Below are 26216 nucleotides of genomic sequence, written 5' to 3' on the forward strand. Positions count from 1 at the left end.
CTGCCAATAAATAATATTAAATTGTCCTGTAATAAGCCCACACATCTACTGCTAATTGGTAGAACTGCCAATAAATGATCTTACATTGTCCTGTAATAAGCCCACACATCTACTGCTAATTGGTAGAACTGCCAATAAATGATCTTACATTGTCCTGTAATAAGCCCACACATCTACTGCTAATTGGTAGAACTGCCAATAAATGATCTTACATTGTCCTGTAATAAGGCCAAACATCTACTGCTAATTGGTAGAACTGCCAATAAATGATCTTACATTGTCCTGTAATAAGGCCAAACATCTACTGCTAATTGGTAGAACTGCCAATAAATGATCTTACATTGTCCTGTAATAAGCCCACACATCTACTGCTAATTGGTAGAACTGCCAATAAATGATCTTACATTGTCCTGTAATAAGCCCACACATCTACTGCTAATTGGTAGAACTGCCAATAAATGATCTTACATTGTCCTGTAATAAGCCCACACATCTACTGCTAATTGGTAGAACTGCCAATAAATAAAGTTCTATTGTCCTGTATTAATTTCATCTAATAAGCACACCTTCTGACTTCAAATTAGAGGTAATATTTGTGTATATACTGTCTATAAAAAGTAATTATACTATTTCCATCCATTTATTAATGATGGATAACCAAACATTGTACAATTCAGTGTAATTTTCAATTTAAACAATAATTGTACATATTTACCATAAATTAATCACAAAGAAAAAACACTTCATAAAATGCTTCAGGATTAGTAATGAGGTGGCCATATTTGGAATTTTTACTACAGGACAAAAGTGTACCAGTCCTATTTTATATCCAGGGAGAGAACAATATGTCGTCAGCTGTATAGGATATTCCCCTGAGAGATAATGTACAAGATTACTTTACATTGTGCCAGCGAGATTATTATATACCTTCACCAGGTCAGTAAGATATTTATAACATACAAATAGGCAGAACATCATCTCTAAATGTTAATTTGAGAAGTTGTACACCACCATGGGATCTGCTGTTATTCACAGATCCACTGATCAAGGTTTTGGTGTAATTAGCTAATTAATTATAGCATTCCTATGCCTGGAAACCTCTACAACTATACAGCTATGAGACTCCAATGAGCATGTTCTATTAATCAAATATGGCAGCTAACGTAACCTGATCCATATCAGCAACATGTTTGATGTAACCATTGACAGACTGGAAGCATTGCCAAGTATTCTCACTTCAATTCTGGATGACTGTAGCTGTCAAACGTTTCACTGCACCTCTGTTTTCTATACATACACAATTTAACAGGCTTATAGTTTGAATCAACACATATCTGACATAAACAGTGACAGCAACAGTGATTGATTGACAGATCCTACCCTGATTGTAAATATCTTACTTAACCTTCCAGAAAACAATAAAATGATATCAAGGATGTTGTTGTGATGGTTGGGTGAAAGTGGACAGAATAATATTTCATACAGATGGTCTTTATCGAGTGGCATTTGTTACCTACAGGTGACCTTTATTGACAGGTATTTTTTTTCAATAAAAAGATTACCTTTACTGAAAGTTATTTGTTACATATAAGTGGCCTTTATTGACAGGTATTTGTTAGATACAGGTGGCCTTTAATGACAGCTATTTGTTAGATACAGGTGGCCTTTATTGACAGGTATTTGTTAGATACAGGTGGCCTTTATTGACGGGTATTGTGATATACAGGTGGCCTTTATTGACAGGCATTTGTTAGATACAGGTGGCCTTTATTGACAGGTATTTGTTACATACAGATGGCCTTTATTGACAGGTAGTTGTTAGATAGTGGCCTTTATGAACAGGTATTTGTTACATACAGGTGGCCATTATTGACAGGTATTTGTTACATACAGGTGGCCATTATTGACAGGTATTTGTTACATACAGGTGGCCTTTATTGACAGGGTATTTGTTATATGGAAGTGGCTGTTAAGAAAGGGTTAGCTGTATTAATGAATATGGAAATAATGAAAAAGATTAATAACATGTGTAAATCATGTTACCATTTAAAGAGCAAATAATCCACATTGATGCCATTTTATCCTAGAATATTTCAGAAGTAAATAAACAAGTGATGATCTCATTATTGTAATATATCAGTTTTTCAATAAAATTATAACCAAAAATTCACATTGAGTCAAAATTGAGTTAAACTCTATATCTTTTTCAAGAAATTTTCAGAAAGTCCTCATCAAACTGAATGATAACAGAGGAAGAAGAAAAAGATTAATTGATTTCAGTTTTACAAAAAATTATTCTGATTAACAAGAAGAAACAGTCAAAAGAGCCTATGTACTGATACATTCTCTAACTATGCAGATGTAACAATCAAGGCAGATAACTCTGATATAATTCTTGTTTTATGATAGTTAAGCTCTTCCATCTAATGTTGTTACATACACTGTTAGACAACAACCAATCACTGCCATGCTGGCAAATGACGCATATGCAAACATCAGTGTCTGGTTGCTCAAAAAATGAAATTGTGAGTTGAGCTATAGTTGTCTAGACATGTGCATCATAACTTGTGGTTTAAATACACATGTACAGTTATAAATAACTATATATTATTGATCAAACTTGCTCTATAAATACATTAATCACAGACTTTATCATAATTCATTGGTAAGTTTGCATTAATATCTACTGATGAGTTTTTGAAGACAATAAATTGTTGTATCATAAACCATAGTAATACGAAGAAATCCAATGGAATCCCATTTCTTGTGAGTTTAAAATATTACATCGTAGATAATGCTCAATCCAGATTTCAGGGGAGATAACTCCATCAAAACCACAGGTGCCAATGTGTTAGTAGATGTGAGAACCATTGTTGTGTCTGATTACCCCACACAGACTTATGGTCTATTATACAACATGGTAGTATAAACAGTGTTGGCCAACTCTGCCTGATAACAGTACATGTACATTAGGGTTAATGGCACTAGACTGTTGACACACAATACCTTTATAATTAATACCTGCCATACCTACAGTTCCAATGATCTTTGTTTACCTCACTGACCCATCTCTGCTACTTTCTACCATGTAAACAACGTAACTCTCAACCTTCCAAAAACCACTGCGAAAAACACAACTCATCACCATCTCCACAACTCATCACCATCCACACAATTCATCACCATCTCCACAACTCATCACCATCCACACAATTCATCACCATCCACACAATTCATCACCATCTCCACAACTCATCACCATCTCCACAACTCATCACCATCCACACAACACATCACCACCCACACAACTCATCATCATCTCCACAACTCATCACCATCCATACAATTCATCACCATCTCCACAACTCATCACCATCCACACAATTCATCACCATCTCCACAACTCATCACCATCTCCACAACTCATCACCATCCACACAACTCATCACCATCCACACAACTCATCACCATCTCCACAACTCATCACCATCTCCACAACTCATCACCATCCACAACTCATCACCACCCACACAACTCATCACCATCTCCACAACTCATCACCACCCACACAACACATCACCACCCACACAACTCATCACCATCTCCACAACTCATCACCATCTCCACAACTCATCACCATCTCCACAACACATCACCATCCACACAATTCATCACCATCTCCACAACTCATCACCATCTCATCACCATCTCCACAACTCATCACCATCTCACACACATCACCATCCACCACATCTCATCACCATCCACACAACCACAACTCATCACCACAACCCACATCCACACAACATCATCCACACCATCATCATCTCCACAACTCACACAACTCATCACCATCTCCACAACTCATCACCATCCACACAACTCATCACCATCCACACAACTCATCACCACCCACACAACTCATCACCACCCACACAACTCATCACCACCCACACAACTCATCACCATCCACACAACTCATCACCACCCACACAACTCATCCCACACAACTCATCACCATCTCCACAACTCATCACCATCCACACAACTCATCACCATCCACACAACTCATCACCATCTCCACAACACACAACTCATCACCATCCACACATCACTCATCACCATCACCATCTCCCACACAACACATCACCACACACATCACCACACACTCACACATCACCATCCACACATTCATCACCATCTCCACAACTCATCACACACACAACATCACCATCACCATCCACACACATCACCATCTCACACAACTCATCACCATCTCCACAACATCACCATCCACACAATTCATCACCATCTCCACAACTCATCACATCACCATCATCACACATCATTCCACACCATCACCATCCACACAAAGTGGTAAGAAGACATGGTTTTGCCTCCATGTACAGTTAAGGTCTGATAACTTTAGAGCCCCTAATGGGAATTAGAAACAGATAAGTTGATTGTAGACAAATTTATCAGAATGGCAAAGATACCACAACAGTGCAGAAATAGAGATAGGGGTCGGATGGACACAAACCGTAAAATGCAATGAAAGCTGGGAGTGTTTGATTGGTAAGGAAATATGGGAATACTGAAGACACAGATACAGGTAAAGAAAGGGATAGGAAAAGAGAGAGAGAGAGAAAAACAGTTATCAGATGGACATATACAAGTAAGAAGAAGGAGAAAAAACAGAAATGAGGTAACAAAGGGGACAAATTTATACGTAGAGGGACGGAGAGGTAAAGCAAATAGACGGAGTACGATGTCTACAAATACAGAAGTGGAGGAAAGGAGAAACTTGCTTAGAGCTGTGGGTATGATAGAGACAAATACACACTGAAAAAGATAAAGAAAACTAAATATGGAGTATGATAATAAAAATAATTATAATAATAAATAATAAAAAGAGAAATGGAGAGATGGTGAGCCAGGGAGGTACGTAGAGAAAGGAGAAAATTTGGCATAGTACTCTGTGACACTGGTGCAGAATGCACTGGAGGAACAAGTGTTGTAAGGCTCCCCAGCTGGCAAAAATCAATAGCATCCCGCCTGTATTTTATATGCCAGTATTTTACACGGCTGCATGTTACACAATGGTGAGTAATTGTTTCAAAAGCTTAATCAAGCAAGTATGTCTGTGAGCATCCTGTCACCCCTGGATCAGCTCAACATAGACTGGGCCATGCACATGATTTGCAGTGATCATTGCATGCTCTATAACAATGCTTTGTGGCATGTTAGTTTTTGCAGGAATCTCTTTAAATTTTCACCGATGATCAATGTTTGTTTCTATATCATTCAATTCTAAGACACAACTTTTGTTCAAATTTGATGGAAACTGTCACTATTTGTACAAGAAAACATGTATCCTTTGTAATCTCTTGTAAAAATCCGGGAAATCTAGTAATTCTCTCTATGACTGGCACCAAATGGTTTCCAGGGTATCGAACAGAAGTTTGGGCATCAAAGCTTTTAGGAGAATCACATGCTTGCTACTGCCTGCTTGTCTAATTGATAGGGTATGGATTAGGATCTGAAAATATTGAGCAACAAACCTGTGGAAAAGCAATATTCATGGGTGTAAAATTTGACTGACATTTCTGTGAATAATTTATTACCATAATTTACAACAGATAATCTAATAATAGTGATTAGAGGAGTTTTTTCAGTCATCCAAACGAAAATTTGACAATTCTTAACTAGAGATTCTGAGACTAATCTCCCTCTTTCTCTGTCTGTCTATCTCTCTATTTCTCTCTGTGTCGCTGTTTGTCTGTCTCTCTATCTCTCTCTGTCTGTCTGTCTCTCTATCTCTCTCTCTGTGTCGCTGTCTGTCTATCTCTCTCTGTGTCGCTGTCTGTCTATCTCTCTATCTCTCTCTGTGTCGCTGTCTGTCGGTCTCTCTATCTCTCTCTCTGTCACTGTCTGTCTATCTCTCTATCTCTCTCTCTGTCTGTCTGTCTGTCTATCTCTCTGTGTGTCGCTGCCTGTCTATCTCTCTGCTGCTGTCTGTCTATCTCTCTTAAACAAGAAATACTTTGTAAGAGCCATCTATGATATCATGCCATCACTTTTTCCTTTGATGTCATTAAAAAAACATAACATACCATATTCATTCTGCACTTATCCCAGAGAAGGAGAGATAAAAACAATACATAAAATGGGACTCGAGCAGGGAGGTTTGCTTATGACAGGCCTATAACATTGCATTTGTTTGGCATTGTGAAAAGAAATGTTAAATGTCTCAGCCTACTGTGGGACAATGATACTCCACTATAATCATTAAAGTATATGTTTGTCCAAGAAGGGACAAAAAAGTAATGAATAACAAACAAACTCCTAGGTAAGAAATTGGCCAAAAGCTCAGTATAAATGAGGCAAGAGACCTGGGTAAGTCACAGCTCTGTATAAATGAGACAAGAGACCTGGGTAAGTCACAGCTCTGTATAAATGAGACAAGAGACCTGGGTAAGTCACAGCTCTGTATAAATGAGACAAGAGACCTGGGTAAGTCACAGCTCTGTATAAATGAGGCATGAGACCTGGGTAGGTCACAGCTCTGTATAAATGAGACAAGAGACCTGGGTAAGTCACAGCTCTGTATAAATGAGGCATGAGACCTGGGTAAGTCACAGCTCTGTATAAATGAGGCAAGAGACCTGGGTAAGTCACAGCTCTGTATAAATGAGGCAAGAGACCTGGGTAAGTCACAGCTCTGTATAAATGAGGCAAGAGACCTGGGTAAGTCACAGCTCTGTATAAATGAGACAAGAGACCTGGGTAAGTCACAGCTCTGTATAAATGAGACAAGAGACCTGGGTAAGTCACAGCTCTGTATAAATGAGACAAGAGACCTGAGTAAGTCACAGCTCTGTATAAATGAGAATAGAGACCTGGGTAAGTCACAGCTCTGTATAACTGAGAATAGAGACCTGGGTAAGTCACAGCTCTGTATAAATGAGGCAAGAGACCTGGGTAAGTCACAGCTCTGTATAAATGAGACAAGAGACCTGGGTAGGTCACAGCTCTGTATAAATGAGACAAGAGACCTGGGTAGGTCACAGCTCTGTATAAATGAGACAAGAGACCTGGGTAGGTCACAGCTCTGTATAAATGAGGCAAGAGACCTGGGTAAGTCACAGCTCTGTATAAATGAGGCAAGAGACCTGTGTAAGTCACAGCTCTGTATAAATGAGGCAAGAGACCTGGGTAAGTCACAGCATTGTATAAATGAGAATAGAGACCTGGGTAAGTCACAGCTCTGTATAACTGAGAATAGAGACCTGGGTAAGTCACAGCTCTGTATAAATGAGGCAAGAGACCTGGGTAAGTCACAGCTCTGTATAAATGAGACAAGAGACCTGGGTAGGTCACAGCTCTGTATAAATGAGACAAGAGACCTGGGTAGGTCACAGCTCTGTATAAATGAGACAAGAGACCTGGGTAGGTCACAGCTCTGTATAAATGAGGCAAGAGACCTGGGTAAGTCACAGCTCTGTATAAATGAGGCAAGAGACCTGTGTAAGTCACAGCTCTGTATAAATGAGGCAAGAGACCTGGGTAAGTCACAGCTCTGTATAAATGAGGCAAGAGACCTGTGTAAGTCACAGCTCTGTATAAATGAGACAAGAGACCTGGGTAAGAAATAGGTCACAGCTCTGTATAAATGAGGCAAGAGACCAGGATAAGTCACAGCTCTGTATAAATAAGACAAGAGACCTGGGTAAGTCACAGCTCTGTATAAATGAGACAAGAGACCTGGGTAAGAAATAGGTCACAGCTCTGTATAAATGAGACAAGAGACCTGGGTAAGTCACAGCATTGTATAAATGAGACAAGAGACCTGGGTAAGTCACAGCTCTGTATAAATGAGACAAGAGACCTGGGTAAGTCACAGCTCTGTATAAATGAGACAAGAGACCTGGGTAAGTCACAGCTCTGTATAAATGAGACAAGAGACCTGGGTAAGTCACAGCTCTGTATAAATGAGACAAGAGACCTGGGTAAGAAATAGGTCACAGCTCTGTATAAATGAGGCAAGAGACCAGGATAAGTCACAGCTCTGTATAAATAAGACAAGAGACCTGGGTAAGTCACAGCTCTGTATAAATGAGACAAGAGACCTGGGTAAGAAATAGGTCACAGCTCTGTATAAATGAGACAAGAGACCTGGGTAAGTCACAGCTCTGTATAAATGAGACAAGAGACCTGGGTAAGTCACAGCTCTGTATAAATGAGACAAGAGACCTGGGTAAGTCACAGCTCTGTATAAATGAGACAAGAGACCTGGGTAAGTCACAGCTCTGTATAAATGAGACAAGAGACCTGGATAAGAAATAGGTCACAGCTCTGATTAAGTGAGACAAAAGACCTGGATAAGAAATAGGTCACAGCTCTGATTAAGTGAGACAAGAGACCTGGGTAAGTCACAGCTCTGTATAAATGAGACTAGAGACCTGGATAAGAAATAGGTCACAGCTCTGATTACGTGAGACAAGAGACCTGGCCACGGCTCTGTATAGATGAAGCACGAGACATGCATAACTTGGGTATATATCCACATAAGACACGCAAATATAAAATCTGACAATGTTGTGGGTGGCAGCTGATGACATAACATCCAGGTCAAAATGATACACAAGCTGATGAACTGCTTCATGTCCTCCAAACAGCTAAGGTCATAGGATGATAGTCTCTAGGAACCATGGGGCACTCAAAGGGATAACCGGGTATAGTGGGACACTCAGAGGGATAAACAGGTATAGTGGGGCACTCTAAGGGATAACCCGGTATAGTGGGACACTCAAAGGGATAACTGGGTATATTGGGGCAGTCAAAGGGATAACAGGGTATAGTGGGGAACTCAAAGGGATAAACGGGTATAGTGGGTCACTCAAAGGGATGACCGGGTATATTGGGACACTCAAAGGGATAACAGGGTATAGTGGAGCACTCAAAGGGATAACAGAGTATAGTGGGACACTCAAAGGGATAAACGGGTATAGTGGGGCACTCAAAGGGATAACCGGGTATAATGGGGCACTCAAAGGTATAACAGGGTATAGTGGAGCACTCAAAGGGATAATCGGGTATAGTGGGGCACTCAAAGGGATAACCGGGTATAGTGGGGCACTCAAAGGGATAACTATGCCACCTTACTACACTCCAACTTAGTTACATCACTGGTAATAGGCAAACCTTCTGACAACTCAAACTAAAGTGAGATTCATTTGCTTAGACTATGGTTGGTTTGATAATGGTCAGGGGATAGGACCTATAACCTTTGTCTGTTTGGCAAACACCCAACACTGTGGCCAAAAGAAACATGATGCTCACAACTTCAAAACAAGAGGCCCAATGGACCTAGTACCTAGTCGAGTGGAAACTTGTTATCTCAAAATTCAAGGGACAGTGGAAGATATTTTAACTCACTCATTAGAATTTTGTCTCAAAGTGTTCAAATAAGGTTGATGATATCAGATTTTCTAATGTTGATTATGGTACAGGCTACAACAGCATACTACTCTGTGGTACAAACAGCGTAACTTAATCTGTATTTGAAATGGCAGTTAATAAAGAAAAACTAGTTAATTTCTGCTTTCTCCTTTTATTGCTTATTTATCCAAACAACAAATTATATCATAAAATACCACTCTACTATATTTGTACTCACTACTCCAAAGTGGGAATTGCACACATCATGATTTTTTGAAATATCAAAGATTCTGCAAGGTTAGAATGACCTTCTTTTGACATACTGCCTCATCAAAGTGAGCCCACATCCCAAGATTAAGGTTCCAGTTAGTGACAAGTAGTACAGGAGGTTGAGCCGTGACAAGTAGTACGGGAGGTTGAGCCGTGACAAGTAGTGCGGGAGGTGCGGGAGGTTGAGCCGTGACAAGTAGTGCGGGAGGTTGAGCCGTGACAAGTAGTGCGGGAGGTTGAGCCGTGACAAGGTGGGGAATGGACAGAGGAATTCTGTCCAGAAAGACGAAAGGAAACAACAACAAACTATAGCAGAATGAAATAATGTACATGAGAGCAAAAGTTTTCTTTTTTTAAATATCAAATCTTTAATATTATTGTTTGGAAAATGTAGAGAGACATCATTTATGTAAATCAATTGTCTTTACATGCACAATGTTCCAGTTGGATATACAGCCTTGACAGCTATGATTGTCAGTAGAGCATTGGCTTAGATTCAATCTCTAATGAAGATCTACGATGCAAAGTTCAATGCTCCCTATATCCAAGGAACCTGAGAAACAGGTTGGCCTAGCTTCAGTCATTGGTTGTATCCTTGGTTAAGGTTGGCCTGGCTTCAGTCATTGGTTGTATCCTTGGTTAAGGTTGGTCTAGCTATACTGTCATTGGTTGTAGCCTTGGTTAAGGTTGGCCTAGCTATACTGTCATTGGTTGTAGCCTTGGTTAAGGTTGGCCTAGCTATACTGTCATTGGTTGTATCCTTGGTTACTTGGTTAAGGTTGGCCTAGCTATACTGTCATTGGTTGTATCCTTGGTTAAGGTTGGCCTAGCTATACAGTCATTGGTTGTATCATTGGTTAAGGTTGGCCTAGCTATACTGTCATTGGTTGTATCATTGGTTAAGGTTGGCCTAGCTATACTGTCATTGGTTGTATCCTTGGTTACTTAGTTAAGGTTGGCCTAGCTATACTGTCATTGGTTGTATCCTTGGTTAAGGTTGGCCTAGCTATACTGTCATTGGTTGTATCCTTGGTTACTTGGTTAAGGTTGGCCTAGCTTCACTGTCATTGGTTGTATCCTTGGTTAAGGTTGGCCTAGCTATACTGTCATTGGTTGTATCCTTGGTTACTTGGTTAAGGTTGGCCTAGCTATACTGTCATTGGTTGTATCCTTGGTTACTTGGTTAAGGTTGGCCTAGCTATACTGTCATTGGTTGTATCCTTGGTTAAGGTTGGCCTAGCTATACTGTCATTGGTTGTATCCTTGGTTAAGGTTGGCCTAGCTATACTGTCATTGGTTGTAGCCTTGGTTAAGGTTGGCCTAGCTATACTGTCATTGGTTGTATCCTTGGTTACTTGGTTAAGGTTGGCCTAGCTATACTGTCATTGGTTGTATCCTTGGTTAAGGTTGGCCTAGCTATACTGTCATTGGTTGTATCCTTGGTTAAGGTTGGCCTAGCTATACTGTCATTGGTTGTATCCTTGGTTAAGGTTGGCCTAGCTATACTGTCATTGGTTGTATCCTTGGTTACTTGGTTAAGGTTGGCCTAGCTATACTGTCATTGGTTGTATCCTTGGTTAAGGTTGGCCTAGCTATACTGTCATTGGTTGTATCCTTGGTTAAGGTTGGCCTAGCTATCACTGTCATTGGTTGTATCCTTGGTTAAGGTTGGCCTAGCTATACTGTCATTGGTTGTATCCTTGGTTAAGGTTGGCCTAGCTATACTGTCATTGGTTGTATCCTTGGTTAAGGTTGGCCTAGCTATACTGTCATTGGTTGTATCCTTGGTTAAGGTTGGCCTAGCTATACTGTCATCGTTGGTTAAGGTTTGCTATACAGTCATTGGTTGTACTTGGTTAAGGTTGGCCTAGCTATACTGTCATTGGTTGTATCCTTGGTTAAGGTTGGCCTAGCTATACTGTCATTGGTTGTATCCTTGGTTAAGGTTGGCCTAGCTATACTGTCATTGGTTGTATCCTTGGTTAAGGTTGGCCTAGCTATACTGTCATTGGTTGTATCCTTGGTTAAGGTTGGCCTAGCTATACTGTCATTGGTTGTATCCTTGGTTAAGGTTGGCCTAGCTATACTGTCATTGGTTGTATCCTTGGTTAAGGTTGGCCTAGCTATACTGTCATTGGTTGTATCCTTGGTTAAGGTTGGCCTAGCTATACTGTCATTGGTTGTATCCTTGGTTAAGGTTGGCCTAGCTATACTGTCATCAGTTGTAGCCTTGGTTAAGGTTGGCCTAGCTATACTGTCATTGGTTGTATCCTTGGTTAAGGTTGGCCTAGCTTCACTGTCATTGGTTGTATCCTTGGTTAAGGTTGGCCTAGCTATACTGTCATTGGTTGTATCCTTGGTTAAGGTTGGCCTAGCTATACTGTCATTGGTTGTATCCTTGGTTAAGGTTGGCCTAGCTATACTGTCATTGGTTGTAGCCTTGGTTACTTGGTTAAGGTTGGCCTAGCTATACTGTCATTGGTTGTATCCTTGGTTAAGGTTGGCCTAGCTTCACTGTCATTGGTTGTATCCTTGGTTAAGGTTGGCCTAGCTATACTGTCATTGGTTGTATCCTTGGTTAAGGTTGGCCTAGCTATACTGTCATTGGTTGTATCATTGGTTAAGGTTGGTCTAGCTATACTGTCATTGGTTGTAGCCTTGGTTAAGGTTGGCCTAGCTATACTGTCATTGGTTGTATCATTGGTTAAGGTTGGCCTAGCTAGCTATACTGTCATTGGTTGTATCCTTGGTTACTTGGTTAAGGTTGGCCTAGCTATACTGTCATTGGTTGTATCCTTGGTTAAGGTTGGCCTAGCTATACTGTCATTGGTTGTAGCCTTGGTTAAGGTTGGCCTAGCTATACTGTCATTGGTTGTATCCTTGGTTAAGGTTGGCCTGGCTTCAGTCATTGGTTGTATCCTTGGTTAAGGTTGGTCTAGCTATACTGTCATTGGTTGTATCCTTGGTTAAGGTTGGCCTAGCTATACTGTCATTGGTTGTATCCTTGGTTAAGGTTGGCCTAGCTATACTGTCATTGGTTGTATCCTTGGTTAAGGTTGGCCTAGCTATACTGTCATTGGTTGTAGCCTTGGTTAAGGTTGGCCTAGCTATACTGTCATTGGTTGTATCCTTGGTTACTTGGTTAAGGTTGGCCTAGCTATACTGTCATTGGTTGTATCCTTGGTTAAGGTTGGCCTAGCTATACTGTCATTGGTTGTATCCTTGGTTAAGGTTGGCCTAGCTATACTGTCATTGGTTGTATCCTTGGTTAAGGTTGGCCTAGCTATACTGTCATTGGTTGTATCCTTGGTTACTTGGTTAAGGTTGGCCTAGCTTCACTGTCATTGGTTGTATCCTTTGTTAAGGTTGGCCTAGCTATACTGTCATTGGTTGTATCCTTGGTTAAGGTTGGCCTAGCTATACTGTCATTGGTTGTATCCTTGGTTAAGGTTGGCCTAGCTATACTGTCATTGGTTGTAGCCTTGGTTAAGGTTGGCCTAGCTATACTGTCATTGGTTGTAGCCTTGGTTAAGGTTGGCCTAGCTATACTGTCATTGGTTGTATCCTTGGTTAAGGTTGGCCTAGCTATACTGTCATTGGTTGTATCCTTGGTTACTTGGTTAAGGTTGGCCTAGCTATACTGTCATTGGTTGTAGCCTTGGTTAAGGTTGGCCTAGCTATACTGTCATTGGTTGTATCCTTGGTTACTTGGTTAAGGTTGGCCTAGCTATACTGTCATTGGTTGTATCCTTGGTTAAGGTTGGCCTAGCTATACTGTCATTGGTTGTATCCTTGGTTAAGGTTGGTCTAGCTATACAGTCATTGGTTGTATCGTTGGTTAAGGTTGGCCTAGCTATACAGTCATTGGTTGTATCGTTGGTTAAGGTTGGCCTAGCTATACTGTCATTGGTTGTATCCTTGGTTAAGGTTGGCCTAGCTATACTGTCATTGGTTGTATCCTTGGTTAAGGTTGGCCTAGCTATACAGTCATTGGTTGTATCCTTGGTTAAGGTTGGCCTAGCTATACTGTCATTGGTTGTATCCTTGGTTAAGGTTGGCCTAGCTATACTGTCATTGGTTGTATCCTTGGTTAAGGTTGGCCTAGCTATACAGTCATTGGTTGTATCCTTGGTTAAGGTTGGCCTAGCTTCACTGTCATTGGTTGTATCCTTGGTTAAGGTTGGCCTAGCTATACTGTCATTGGTTGTATCCTTGGTTAAGGTTGGCCTAGCTATACTGTCATTGGTGGTATCCTTGGTTAATCCTAACTGCTCTAGAAAGCTGGTGACTAGCCTCCCATATGTTGTTCAGTGAGGGTGTCACCAGTTACTACAGGAAGACCCTGCCTCACAAGGACTACAAGGTGATAATCCCTGCAAATAAACCACTCTGAACTGTATCTTAGTCACCAGGTTCCACTATAAATTCATTGAAAAGGTTTTACTTGGTGCACAGATTAAAAGCAATTACCAATCCCTAGAAAGTTTAAACCAGCTTAAATTGAGATTCAGTATCAACAATGTATGTATATCATCAGGGATAACTATTTTTAAGGATGGAGCCAAATTAATTAATTGAGTATGAATTTTCAAGTTACCATAAAAGGATTGTCTGATATTTCAGGATTTCAACCAATCAAAATTCTGAGAAATCAACTGCTGAATTAACAAATTTTTTTAACATTTCTACACTTTATCTGTTGACCTGAACCTTGACAAACAAGGAGTGATCATGTAACTGTACATAGAGAGAACATTCCATGAAAACCTTGTATAACGGGAAGACAGAGACATAAAAACCAGTTACAAGCTGGTAACATACTTAGAATTCGTAAAAACACACGAACAGTTCCCTGTATCGTACTTCAAACAGAAAAAGTCATTCTTTACTTAATCGCAGTGAACCATTCTACCTGGCAACAGTTGGATTTACAACAAGGAATAGGTCCACAAGGTGCTGTTACAAGTTAATAGTTTCTACTGCACTACATATAGATCACACTGGATCCTGGCAGTCAGAGCTACATACACCCTCATGAAGTCAGCATGGCTACAACGTCATTAGGCACCTATTTTGGCAAGTTGAAAAAAATGTCACCACTTAGTTCCCACTGTTTTCAAGGATCTCTGCAGCACCCAACCAGGTCACATGATGTGATCTCTGTTGCACCACTAAAGGTCATACACAATCTCTGTAGCACCACATAAGGTCATATATGATCTCTGTAGCATCACACAAGGACACACATGACACAGCATCACACAAGGTCACACATGATGTAGTACTACACAAGGTCACACATGACATAGCATCACACAAGGTCACACATGATGTAGTACTACACAAGGTCACACATGACATAGCATCACTCAAGGTCACACATGATGTAGCACCACACAAGGTCACACATGATATAACACCACATAAGGACACACATAATATAACACCACACAAGGTCACACATGATATAACACCACACAAGGTCACACATGATATAACACTACACAAGGTCACACATGATATAACACCACACAAGGTCACACATGATATAACACCACACAAGGTCACACATGATATAACACCACACAAAGTCACACTAAATGAAGTACCAGACAAGATGAGACAGGTCCAACAACTGAGAAGTATGGCCCATTGTTTGGGGTTATTTGAGTACCTGTAGATATTAATTTGTGGCCATATGGAAGTTCTAAAGGGAAGGTGAGATGAGTTACAGAATATCTATAATCTTGGCACTTATTTACATTGATGGACTAAATGCCAATTTTCTCTTCCAAGGAAGCTCATTAATATCATCTGGTATTCATACGAAAGCCAATATTAAGGTACATGAACATTTTTTGTTTGACAGTTGTTTGACTTAATTCATTTACGAGCGATGTGAAATGTCTGTGTAGGTTTATAAATCATTTGTAAGAATTTAAGTGTAGGGTAATTAATGTTTTTTCCTATTATGTTTTACTATACTTGTAGTATTTACACACTTAATGTATTTGTTGATGTCGTATTGATGTATTTTTGGTTTTCCCATAAAAGATCTGTAAATGGATGCCGTATGATATTTTTAGAAAACATCCTCAACACTTTGGTTTTTTAACTTTACAAATCTAAGAATAAAGAACATCTAACATTTGTCGTTGATTTTCCTTGATTTTCTTAATTGTCTCAAAATATGTTCCAAGACATATGACTTGTGATCTCAATTCCCATTGCACGCTTTTATTGAAAACCTCCGTGATGGGAAGACATCCAACACAATAAATTGAAGCCGAATGTATACACCGAACATCAATATATTTCACATCCAATTGTAAAGTATTATTGCTATTTTGCAGTGAAAAATTAAATGATAAATTGGAAATATGAATTAGTGCTATGATTCCAGCATCAAAATACTGAAGGAGATTATGTTTTGTAAGGAGTTGAAGGGAAGGTTAGATCTTATTGCCATAAATCTACTGCTGGTCTTCACCGCATGGATCCACACTTACTATATAAACAGAAAGATTTTTAGTGGTGCTGTGTGGATCACTAACAAGAGGGGTGGATCACCAGAAGGACTGAGTGGAACAGTGGTAGTACTGGGTGACTGACAGTAGGACTGAGAGGATCAGTTATTGCTTGGGTGGATCAGTAGTAGCACTGGGTGGAACAGTGGTAGCACTGGGTGGAACAGCGGTAGCATTGGGTGGAACAGCGGTAGTACTGGGTGGAACAGTGGCAGTACTAGGTGGAACAGTGGTAGAACTGGGTGGAACAGCGGTAGTACTGGGTGGAACAGTGGTAGGACTGGGTGGAACAGTGGTAGAACTGGGTGGAACAGTGGTAGAACTGGATGGATCAATAGATGGACTCGGTGGAACAGCGGTAGTACTGAGTGGAACAGTGGTAGTACTGGATGGAACAGTGGCAGTACTGGGTGGAACAGTGGTAGAACTGGGTGGAACAGTGGTAGTACTGGGTGGAACAGTGGTAGGACTGGGTGGAACAGTGGTAGAACTGGGTGGAACAGTGGTAGAACTGGATGGATCAATAGTGGGACTGGGTGGAACAGCGGTAGTACTGAGTGGAACAGTGGTAGTACTGAGTGGTACAGTGGTAGTACTGGGTGGAACAGTGGTAGAACTGGGTGAAACAGTGGTAGAACTGGATGGATCAATAGTGGGACTGGGTGGAACAGCGGTAGTACTGAGTGGAACAGTGGTAGTACTGAGTGGTACAGTGGTAGTACTGGGTGGAACAGTGGTAGAACTGGGTGAAACAGTGGTAGAACTGGATGGATCAATAGTGGGACTGGGTGGAACAGTGGTAGTACTGAGTGGAACAGTGGTAGTACTGAGTGGTACAGTGGTAGTACTGGGTGGAACAGTGGTAGTACTGGGTGGAACAGTGGTAGTACTGAGTGGAACAGTGGTAGTACTTGGTGGAACAGTGGTAGAACTGGGTGGAACAGTGGTAGTACTGGGTGGAACAGTGGTAGAACTGGGTGGAACAGTGGTAGTACTGGGTGGAACAGTGGTAGAACTGGGTGGAACAGTGGTAGTACTGGGTGGAACAGTGGTAGTACTGGGTGGATCAATAGTGGGATTGGGTGGAACAGTGGTAGTACTGGGCGGAACAGTGGTAGTACTGAGTGGAACAGTGATAGTACTGGGTGGAACAGTGGTAGTACTGGGTGGAACAGTGGTAGAACTGGGTGGAACAGTGGTAGTACTGAGTGGAACAGTGATAGTACTGGGTGGAACAGTGGTAGAACTGGGTGGAACAGTGGTAGTACTGGGTGGATCAATAGTGGGACTGGGTGGATTAGCATTAGTATTTGGCAGATCTGTAACTGTGCTTTGTGGATCAGTAGTAAGAGAGGTGATGTAGTGTTACCACCAGGATTTTCTCTATTTTTCCAATATTAAAGCGATATCTAGATATGAAGCAATCCCAACATTAGAATTCCTAAGAGTCCTTCATAAGGAGTGATTAGGATTTGGCTAAAATAGAAGCGGGTTAGATCATACATCCCTTCATCCATGAAATCTTACAGGAATTCCAATTTGGTTTTGGTTTTACATCATTATAATGAAAATTGTTGATATTAGGGTAATAGTTTCACCTGAGTGAAGATATCTGGATTACAGATTCACCTGAGTGAACATAACATTCTCCCTAATGAACTTGGAGAGTGATTTTTTTCCTGCTTGACTTAAAAGTCTGTTAAACAGGCAGTTTGCACTGTAACAGAAAGAAAGCCTGGATATAAAATCTGCTGAAGCTGATTAATGATTTCAGCTAGATATTATAAAGTGCTGAGTTAGTGCACCAGAACAGCTGACAATTATAAAAGCATGATCAACCTCATCCATTCACAAAAAGTTCAAATATTTGATGCACTTTTCTTAATTCTGCCACAACCAACTGAAAAAGTATTTTCACTTTAATACTCCTGAGACGATTATCAAGTTCACAAAATTATTAAGTTTTAAGTGTCAATAAAAATAAAGATACGGCTGCTGAATACTGTTATTATTGAGTTAGTGAGGCCTGTGTTAGCGATTCCTGAACATTACAAGACTATCAGTTATAACACTACTGTAGCCTGGGGCTCCCTTCACTACTGGGATCTCTTGTAAATTGGATAAAAATGTAAAGTTGATTCCAAGGCAGACATTATCTTTTACATGTATGAAAAAAGGAACTGTTCAGCCTTCTAGCCATTAAGACGTATAGTTAGTAGTTAGTAGTTATATTGTCTATGTTGCAGAAGTTTGATAACGTAACTTATATAATATATGGGTTTCATGTATACCCCAGAGCCACATAAAGAAGAATGTATTCCAACATCATTTTATATAATAAGTTCAGCAGAAATCATCATGATAAGCGAGTAGTCAGTCAGATCTGTGAGTTACTAAAAAGGCAAACATTACGATAAAAGTGGTGACAATGATTATCATCACTGTAATATATACAGTGGGGTACTTATTACAATAACTATGGTAAGGAGTCACCCTGCCTGTAATATGCAGTTGGGTAGTTATTACAGTAACTACTGTAATGAACACCATTGCCTGTAATATCTAGTGGGTTAGTTATTACAGTAACTACTGTAATGAACACCATTGTCTGTAATATCTAGTGGGTTAGTTATTACAGTAACTTATCACTACAATGAGCCGTCCTGCCTACAAAATCCAGAGGGGTATTTACTACAGTAGATACTGTAATGAACACCATTGTCTGTAATATCTAGTGGGTTAGTTATTACAGTAACTTATCACTACAATGAGCCGTCCTGCCTACAAAATCCAGAGGGGTATTTACTACAGTAGATACTGTAATGAACACCATTGTCTGTAATATCTAGTGGGTTAGTTATTACAGTAACTACTGTAATGAACACCATTGTCTGTAATATCTAGTGGGTTAGTTATTACAGTAACTACTTATCACATTACTGTAATAATGGGTTAGTTATTACAGTAACTACTGTAATGAACACCATTGCCTGTAATATCTAGTGGGTTAGTTATTACAGTAACTACTGTAATGAACACCATTGTCTGTAATATCTAGTGGGTTAGTTATTACAGTAACTACTGTAATGAACACCATTGTCTGTAATATCTAGTGGGTTAGTTATTACAGTAACTTATCACTACAATGAGCCATCCTGCCTACAAAATCCAGAGGGGTATTTACTACAGTAGATACTGTAATGAACACCATTGTCTGTAATATCTAGTGGGTTAGTTATTACAGTAACTTATCACTACTGTAATGAACACCATTGTCTGTAATATCTAGTGGGTTGTTATTACCTACTGTAATGAAAATCCAAAGTGGGGTTATTACAGGTATTAATGAACACCACTACTAGTGGGTTAGTAGACTACTGTAATGAACACCATTGTCTGTAATATCTAGTGGGTTAGTTATTACAGTAACTACTGTAATGAACACCATTGCCTGTAATATCTAGTGGGTTAGTTATTACAGTAACTACTGTAATGAACACCATTGTCTGTAATATCTAGTGGGTTAGTTATTACAGTAGATACTGTAATGAACACCATTGTCTGTAATATCTAGTGGGTTAGTTATTACAGTAACTACTGTAATGAACACCATTGTCTGTAATATCTAGTGGGTTAGTTATTACAGTAACTACTGTAATGAACACCATTGTCTGTAATATCTAGTGGGTTAGTTATTACAGTAGATACTGTAATGAACACCATTGCCTGTAATATCTAGTGGGTTAGTTATTACAGTAACTTATCACTACAATGAGCCGTCGTGCCTACAAAATCCAGAGGGGTATTTACTACAGTAACTACTGTAATAAACCACCTTGTGTGTATTTTTTATAACACATTCAGTAATGGTCCTTTTCCAATCTTGTTCTTGTGGACCCCAAACATCTAAGGCTTTCTACTCTTATTTCATAGTTAGTGTGATCGGCCTGGGACATGCTGACATTTTGTCAGGACTGTGCTATTATTGACTATAGAAATAGTCTGGCAGTGATCAACAGTTGGCTGGGGACTTGACAGTGAGTTTAGAAAGGGGAAAGTGATTAGTGGAACCTTAGACTTTCCCACTAAATCCCACTCCCTTGGCTTAACAGTAGTAGTTCAGCATGGCCAGCTTACATAGACAGGGAAATTTCACTGAAAAAGTCGGAAGTACTTGTAATTGAAACTTGATATATACAGAATTAACGAACGTACTGTTCCCTGCCTTAATACTGTAGGAGATGTAACTATACCATTTACATGATTAAATGAAATCAAATTTTGACAATCTGGACTAAAATTGTTGGTGAGATTGTTCTGATAATCATCAGAATTTTAACAAGAACTTCTAGAGTTTTCTAGTGTTTTGTCATGGATATTGTTTCACCAAGATCTTCATACAAACAGGAAACATTCTATACAAACATTATGAAATGGATTAATCTGTCAGTTCAATTTTCAAGGAGTTTTTCTATGATTTTATAACAAAATTTTGAATAATGACTCTTCACGGAAATAACTCTGCTACTGATCCCTGTCATTAGCTCCCTGGATTTCCTAAAGTAAAGTCAATATTACAAAGTTACATTGTTTACTAATTAGATAGTCAAATGAACCACAGGACCTGCTTAATTATAATAATACTGTTGATTAAAGTTCTCTTTATACATCAAAATTCTATAAATAGCTTACTTAGGGGTTTCTCCTTCAATGATGCTATTTAATCAATGTGCAAACTTTCTTTGAAACAGAAATGAAACCATGAAGCTTGCAATCAGTAAAATTGCTTAAAATCAGTGAAAATCCTCTTACAGTACGCTAAGGACAGAAGACCCTGTAACATAATTATAGGGCCATGAACAACAATCCTTGTTATTATCACATAGAATCAGCTATCAATACCATACTGATGTTATCCTATTAACGGCCAAGACAGCCTCTACATGGTATAAACTCCTGCTCTGTTTTCACAACATATGTAGGAACTGTGTGGATACTGACCGCTACTGTTAATTATTAAGTGTGGAATGTCAGATCACTGACTTAAGACCAGGGTCAACTTAGGACACATCTTGGGTGCAGCATCATTGTTAGCTGTCCCTATCAGCTGAATTATGGGTCTATATAGATTCCTTGTACTGAAGGATGGGGTCAGCTTGAGTATAGGTCTATATAGAATCCTGTACTGGAGGGTGGGGTCAGCTTTAGGATGGGTCTATATAGCTACCTGTACTGAAGGATTGGGTCAGTTTTAGGATGGGTCTATATAGATACCTGTACTGACAGATGGGGTCAGCTTTAGGATGGGTCTATATAGATACCTGTACTGAAGGATGGGGTCAGCTTTAGGATGGGTCTATATAGATTCCTGTACTGAAGGATGGGGTCAGCTTGAGTATAGGTCTATATAGATTCCTGTACTGGAGGGTAGGGTCAGCTTTAGGATGGGTCTATATAGATTCCTGTACTGAAGGATGGGGTCAGCTTGAGTATAGGTCTATATAGATTCCTGTACTGGAGGGTGGGGTCAGCTTTAGGATGGGTCTATATAGATACCTGTACTGAAGGATGGGGTCAGCTTTAGGATGGGTCTATATAGATTCCTGTACTGAAGGATGGGGTCAGCTTTAGGATGGGTCTATATAGATTCTTGTACTGAAGGATGGGGTCAGCTTGAGTATAGGTCTGTATAGAATCCTGTACTGACAGATGGGGTCAGCTTTAGGATGGGTCTATATAGATTCCTGTACTGAAGGATGGGGTCAGCTTTAGGATGGGTCTATATAGATTCTTGTACTGAAGGATGGGGTCAGTTTTAGGATGGGTCTATATATTCCTGTAGACTACAGCCATGACCAGTAAAGGTTTTTACTTCATTCAATGTCTACACCTTAATAGAAACAGACAGTATACAATCAATCTTTGTTTCTCATGTTGTCAGTGACACTACATTGGAACCATATGGAAGGAGTTTTCATGAAAGCTTTTAGAAATGTTGCACTTATTTCATTATACAATCCAAGCCTACACCCTTTCTCTGCTAATAACAACCAGCATGTTCATTTTTCTTCATTTAAATCTCACTGATTTACGTCAAAATGGATACCATCCTAGCTCCACATAGCATTTATTAGAAAAAAAAAAAGATTTTTTTTTCTATGATCGGTAGTCAAGGAAATTGGGAACAACTGGTATCAGAAATTTGCTAAAAATCTGAAAACTAAAAAGTAAGGCATAATGAAAATTAAATGCAATAGTGTAACATCTAACGGGGCTGAAATTTTGTTGACAATTCATTTCTTTAACAAAGCAGAAAGTGGACCAGATTTGAAGTTTGCATGCCTGTACAGGTGTAGTTAGAAATATTTCTTATGGCATATATATGTGTTTACAACAACTAAGTCACCAGTCCCTGTATAAAGATACAAAGGCAGAGATCTCCTTTGTCAAGTAAACATGGATTGGTTAAAAACACTAAAACAGTCTAAGACATGAATGTCCTTGTTCCTATGGTAACCAGAATTTGATCAGGTATGAAGTAGATCTTCATGTTGTGTGAAAATAAACATAATATATTGAGAAGATATGACACTGTACCAGACAGATGGAGATGATTAATATCTCCCAAAAACCCTCCCCCATTAAAAGTGAAAACGTAAAAAACAAAAGACTCAACTTTTTTATCCAAAATGCTTATATGTATAGCAATCCAATGACTGCTTCTCATGAAGAGCATCTGTAGTTTTACAATTAATGGCGCAAAACCTTTAAGTAGTAACATTAAAACCCATGCCTTCGTTAAACTTCTACCAGCAGCATATTGTACAAGTGACTGAAACACTGTTACCTACCATCATTATATATCTGCTATAATCACCACAATTTGTGCTTGGAATGACATTTAACATCAAAACTGACTCAAATAATACCCTCATCACAGATGTAATTATTTGTAATTTTTTTTACCCTAGCGAACTCAGCTGATCTGAGTAGACAGAAGTATGTCAGTTTATAACTGAAACTGTTGGTAGAATTTTAACTAGAAATGGTTTTTATTTTTACTTTCAAATATCGCTAAAAAGAAATATTCAGGCTAGAAGAAGTTAGTTTCAAAAATGAGACTAGAATTGTCTGGTTATAATAAGAGTATTGTTCTAATTAACTGTCGATCTTTTACCCAGCTGTGTTGTCAGGAATATTTGACAACAATTGAATGGATGGTAATGTCAAAAGCGATTGTCACACATTTAAAAGCATTGTTTTAAAATAATGGTGTTCTTATTAACAGTTTGAATTAGAGACATTTCTGTTTGCTTGTGGATGATTTCCTTTCTAAAATGTTTCATTAACAGTGGTCCTTTATGTCCCACGGTTTCCATTTATCTGAATACCAGGATACAAATTATACAGAAGTCGTGATTTCCCTTTGGAATTTTTTTTTTTGCGAACAATAAGTTGGGTAAAAAATTTATTGTTGAAATTTTGAAATCAAATTTTCACTGAATTTTAAATAGCTGGTGAGTTACAGGGGTGCTTTAATGCAGCTAACTTACTTGATTCATGTAACCATATCTCCAGATCATTTTTTATCTTGTTTGGTAGATTTTACTTACTGGTCATCAAACATCAAAAGAACAACATTCAACAACACCACTAACAACATAGCAACATAACAAACATTACATACCTGGGCCCTCACAGCAGCTAATTGCATGTTAGCTATTCGTATTTCGTTTCGTTTTCGACACATATCTTCTTGTGTCTCATATACTTTTGCGTACAGGTGATTGGCTAAGTTTCTGAAAGTGAAGAGAAAGACAGAATTACACAGATATCATGCTAGACTCACCTCTGACTCTTCCGGCCCTCCATGGGCTTGGTGGTCCGCTTCTGCTGACGTATGTTTCAAACTACCACTTCGTTTTTTACTGCTTCCTTTAAGACTGGATGACCGTTTGGCTGACTCAGTCCTGCGAGGTTTTGAACTGCCCCCCTTTTCTGAGCGTGTCATTTCTTTAGGCATGTCTTTACTACTACTATTATCGGACCGTGGCGAGGCCAGATCTTTGGAGACAGCTCCCTTGTTATGGTGACTAGAGGTATCAGGGAAGTCTTTAGGACGAGTGTACATTTCAGTTACAATACCACTGTCTTTACTCTCCTGTTTGTGCATCTGGCGGCGAATCTTGTCCTCGTGTCCCCCTTCCCTTGTCATAGAAGCTTGACGTTGAAGCTGATTATCTTGCCGAGCCTTACCATGCCCTCCTCCTACTTTTTTTTGCCTCACACCTGAGGATTCTGGACTAGTTGACTGATGATTTGGCCTTTCAGATTCGTATGTTGGCATATTCTTCACCCAAATTTTCACAAAGAATTGTATATTTCCTTACAACAAAACACTTCACATATATGTAGAAAAAATTTGGCAAATATCGAAAAACAATGACAGCATGTTGAAACCGTAGAAAATCACCTCCAACAGCACGAAATAAAATTCTTCTGCTTTAAAGAATACAGCAAGATAGACACCAGGTAAGTATTCCAATCAGCACACCTGTGTTTCCAGGTGAGTTAAATCTATATAAGTACCAGGTTATTTTCCCATGAAATCACACATCGATACCTGGCTGATGAGCCATACTGTGGGTTAATCTCCCAAAGGCTATAAATGACTACTGCAGTAGATCATGTCCTTGCTCTCATGATCTATCCACACTTAGGGTCTCAAAAAAAAAAAACTACGAAAACCCTGCTTTATAAATAAACTGATCCTAAAACTACAAGCACTGGATTACATAAGAAAGATATTTTTACATCCCAGCCAGCCAAACAGAGCCAGAGGCAGTTTATCAATGATCTCGAAAATGAGTGTGTCTCAATATTAGTTGTACATCTATCTCCACCAGCATGGAGGAGCAAAGCGTAGCAGGCTGGTGGCGTTGTCAGTGCTGTGTCAGGCTCCGGTGTACCAGCCTGGGGTAGTTACAGCAGGTACTGCTATTTTGGGAACACCCCCATACAACACTGATGTATTGTGGAGTAGATTATGTCTGCATGTTATCCATATGTACTCCATTATAATACACATCCAGCTCACCACCTCCAAACATTACCCAACCTATCTACAAACCCCCATCATTTCTCCTTACTATCACCTGTTAGGGGACAACTGACAGTGTAGAGAGAGGGCCCTTACACACAAGGAACAATTTAGGTACAGGTTTCACAATAAACCAAGGAGGAGGGCATAACAGAGAAGTCTTATACAGTAAGGGAGGGAAAGGGCATTATAGGGTCAGGTCATGGAACACACTTAATAACAGACCCAGGAGGGGGGCATAACAGAGAGGTATAAACAGGAATAGGTCATAGATAAACATAGTGATGGGGAAAGGTTAATTGTTAAAGACAGGGCCACAATTGTACTGGATTTCACAACAAACATTTGATACAATAGATAGTCTATGTATAAAAATAGTTTCACAATAGAAAAAAAACATCCAACATGGACATTATAGAAATGGTAACGTTAGTAACATCCAACATGGACATTATAGAAATGGTAACGTTAGTAACATCCAACATGGACATTATAGAAATGGTTACTTTAGTAACATCCAACATAGACATTATAGAAATGGTTACTATAGGAACAAGGTCCAAAATAAATCCAGCTTGAACATTATTTAGAAACAGATTTTTAAACAAAAGAACCCTGGAATTAGACTTGAACAGATGTACACATACTTGGAGAAGAGGAGGGATGCATCATATTGAATTTAAGGGGGGGACTAGAACAATATGGACCACACAAAGAAAAGGTTTACAGATACAGAGTTATTCCAAGAGGTCACTATCAAGGTTAAGCACATTCGTTGTTAATCGAAAATCTGTAGTTCAATATTGACAGAATAATTTTCAATCATCAGCAATTTTTATGTTTATATTACAAAAACAAGAAAACATGTTGAAGTAATC

The 26216-nt window shown here is 39.4% G+C and overlaps 1 protein-coding gene across 2 annotated transcripts in view; it reads right to left on the reverse strand.

The window, feature by feature from the left end:
- Positions 1–25205, reverse strand: part of LOC132547048 (uncharacterized) — a 102660-nt gene extending 77455 nt beyond the window's left edge. For both annotated transcript variants that reach the window (XM_060210797.1, XM_060210796.1), the window contains exon 1: positions 24088–25205. In XM_060210797.1, the coding sequence (XP_060066780.1) occupies positions 24088–24585 (498 nt within the window). In that variant the 5' untranslated portion in view covers positions 24586–25205. The remainder of the gene's footprint in view (positions 1–24087) is intronic.
- Between the last annotated feature and the right edge of the window lie 1011 nt (positions 25206–26216).

The sequence above is a fragment of the Ylistrum balloti genome, unplaced genomic scaffold (genome assembly GCF_031769215.1).
Source record: "Ylistrum balloti isolate Yb309-2 unplaced genomic scaffold, AGI_CSIRO_Ybal_v1 Utg369928, whole genome shotgun sequence".
NCBI lineage: Eukaryota > Metazoa > Mollusca > Bivalvia > Pectinida > Pectinidae > Ylistrum > Ylistrum balloti.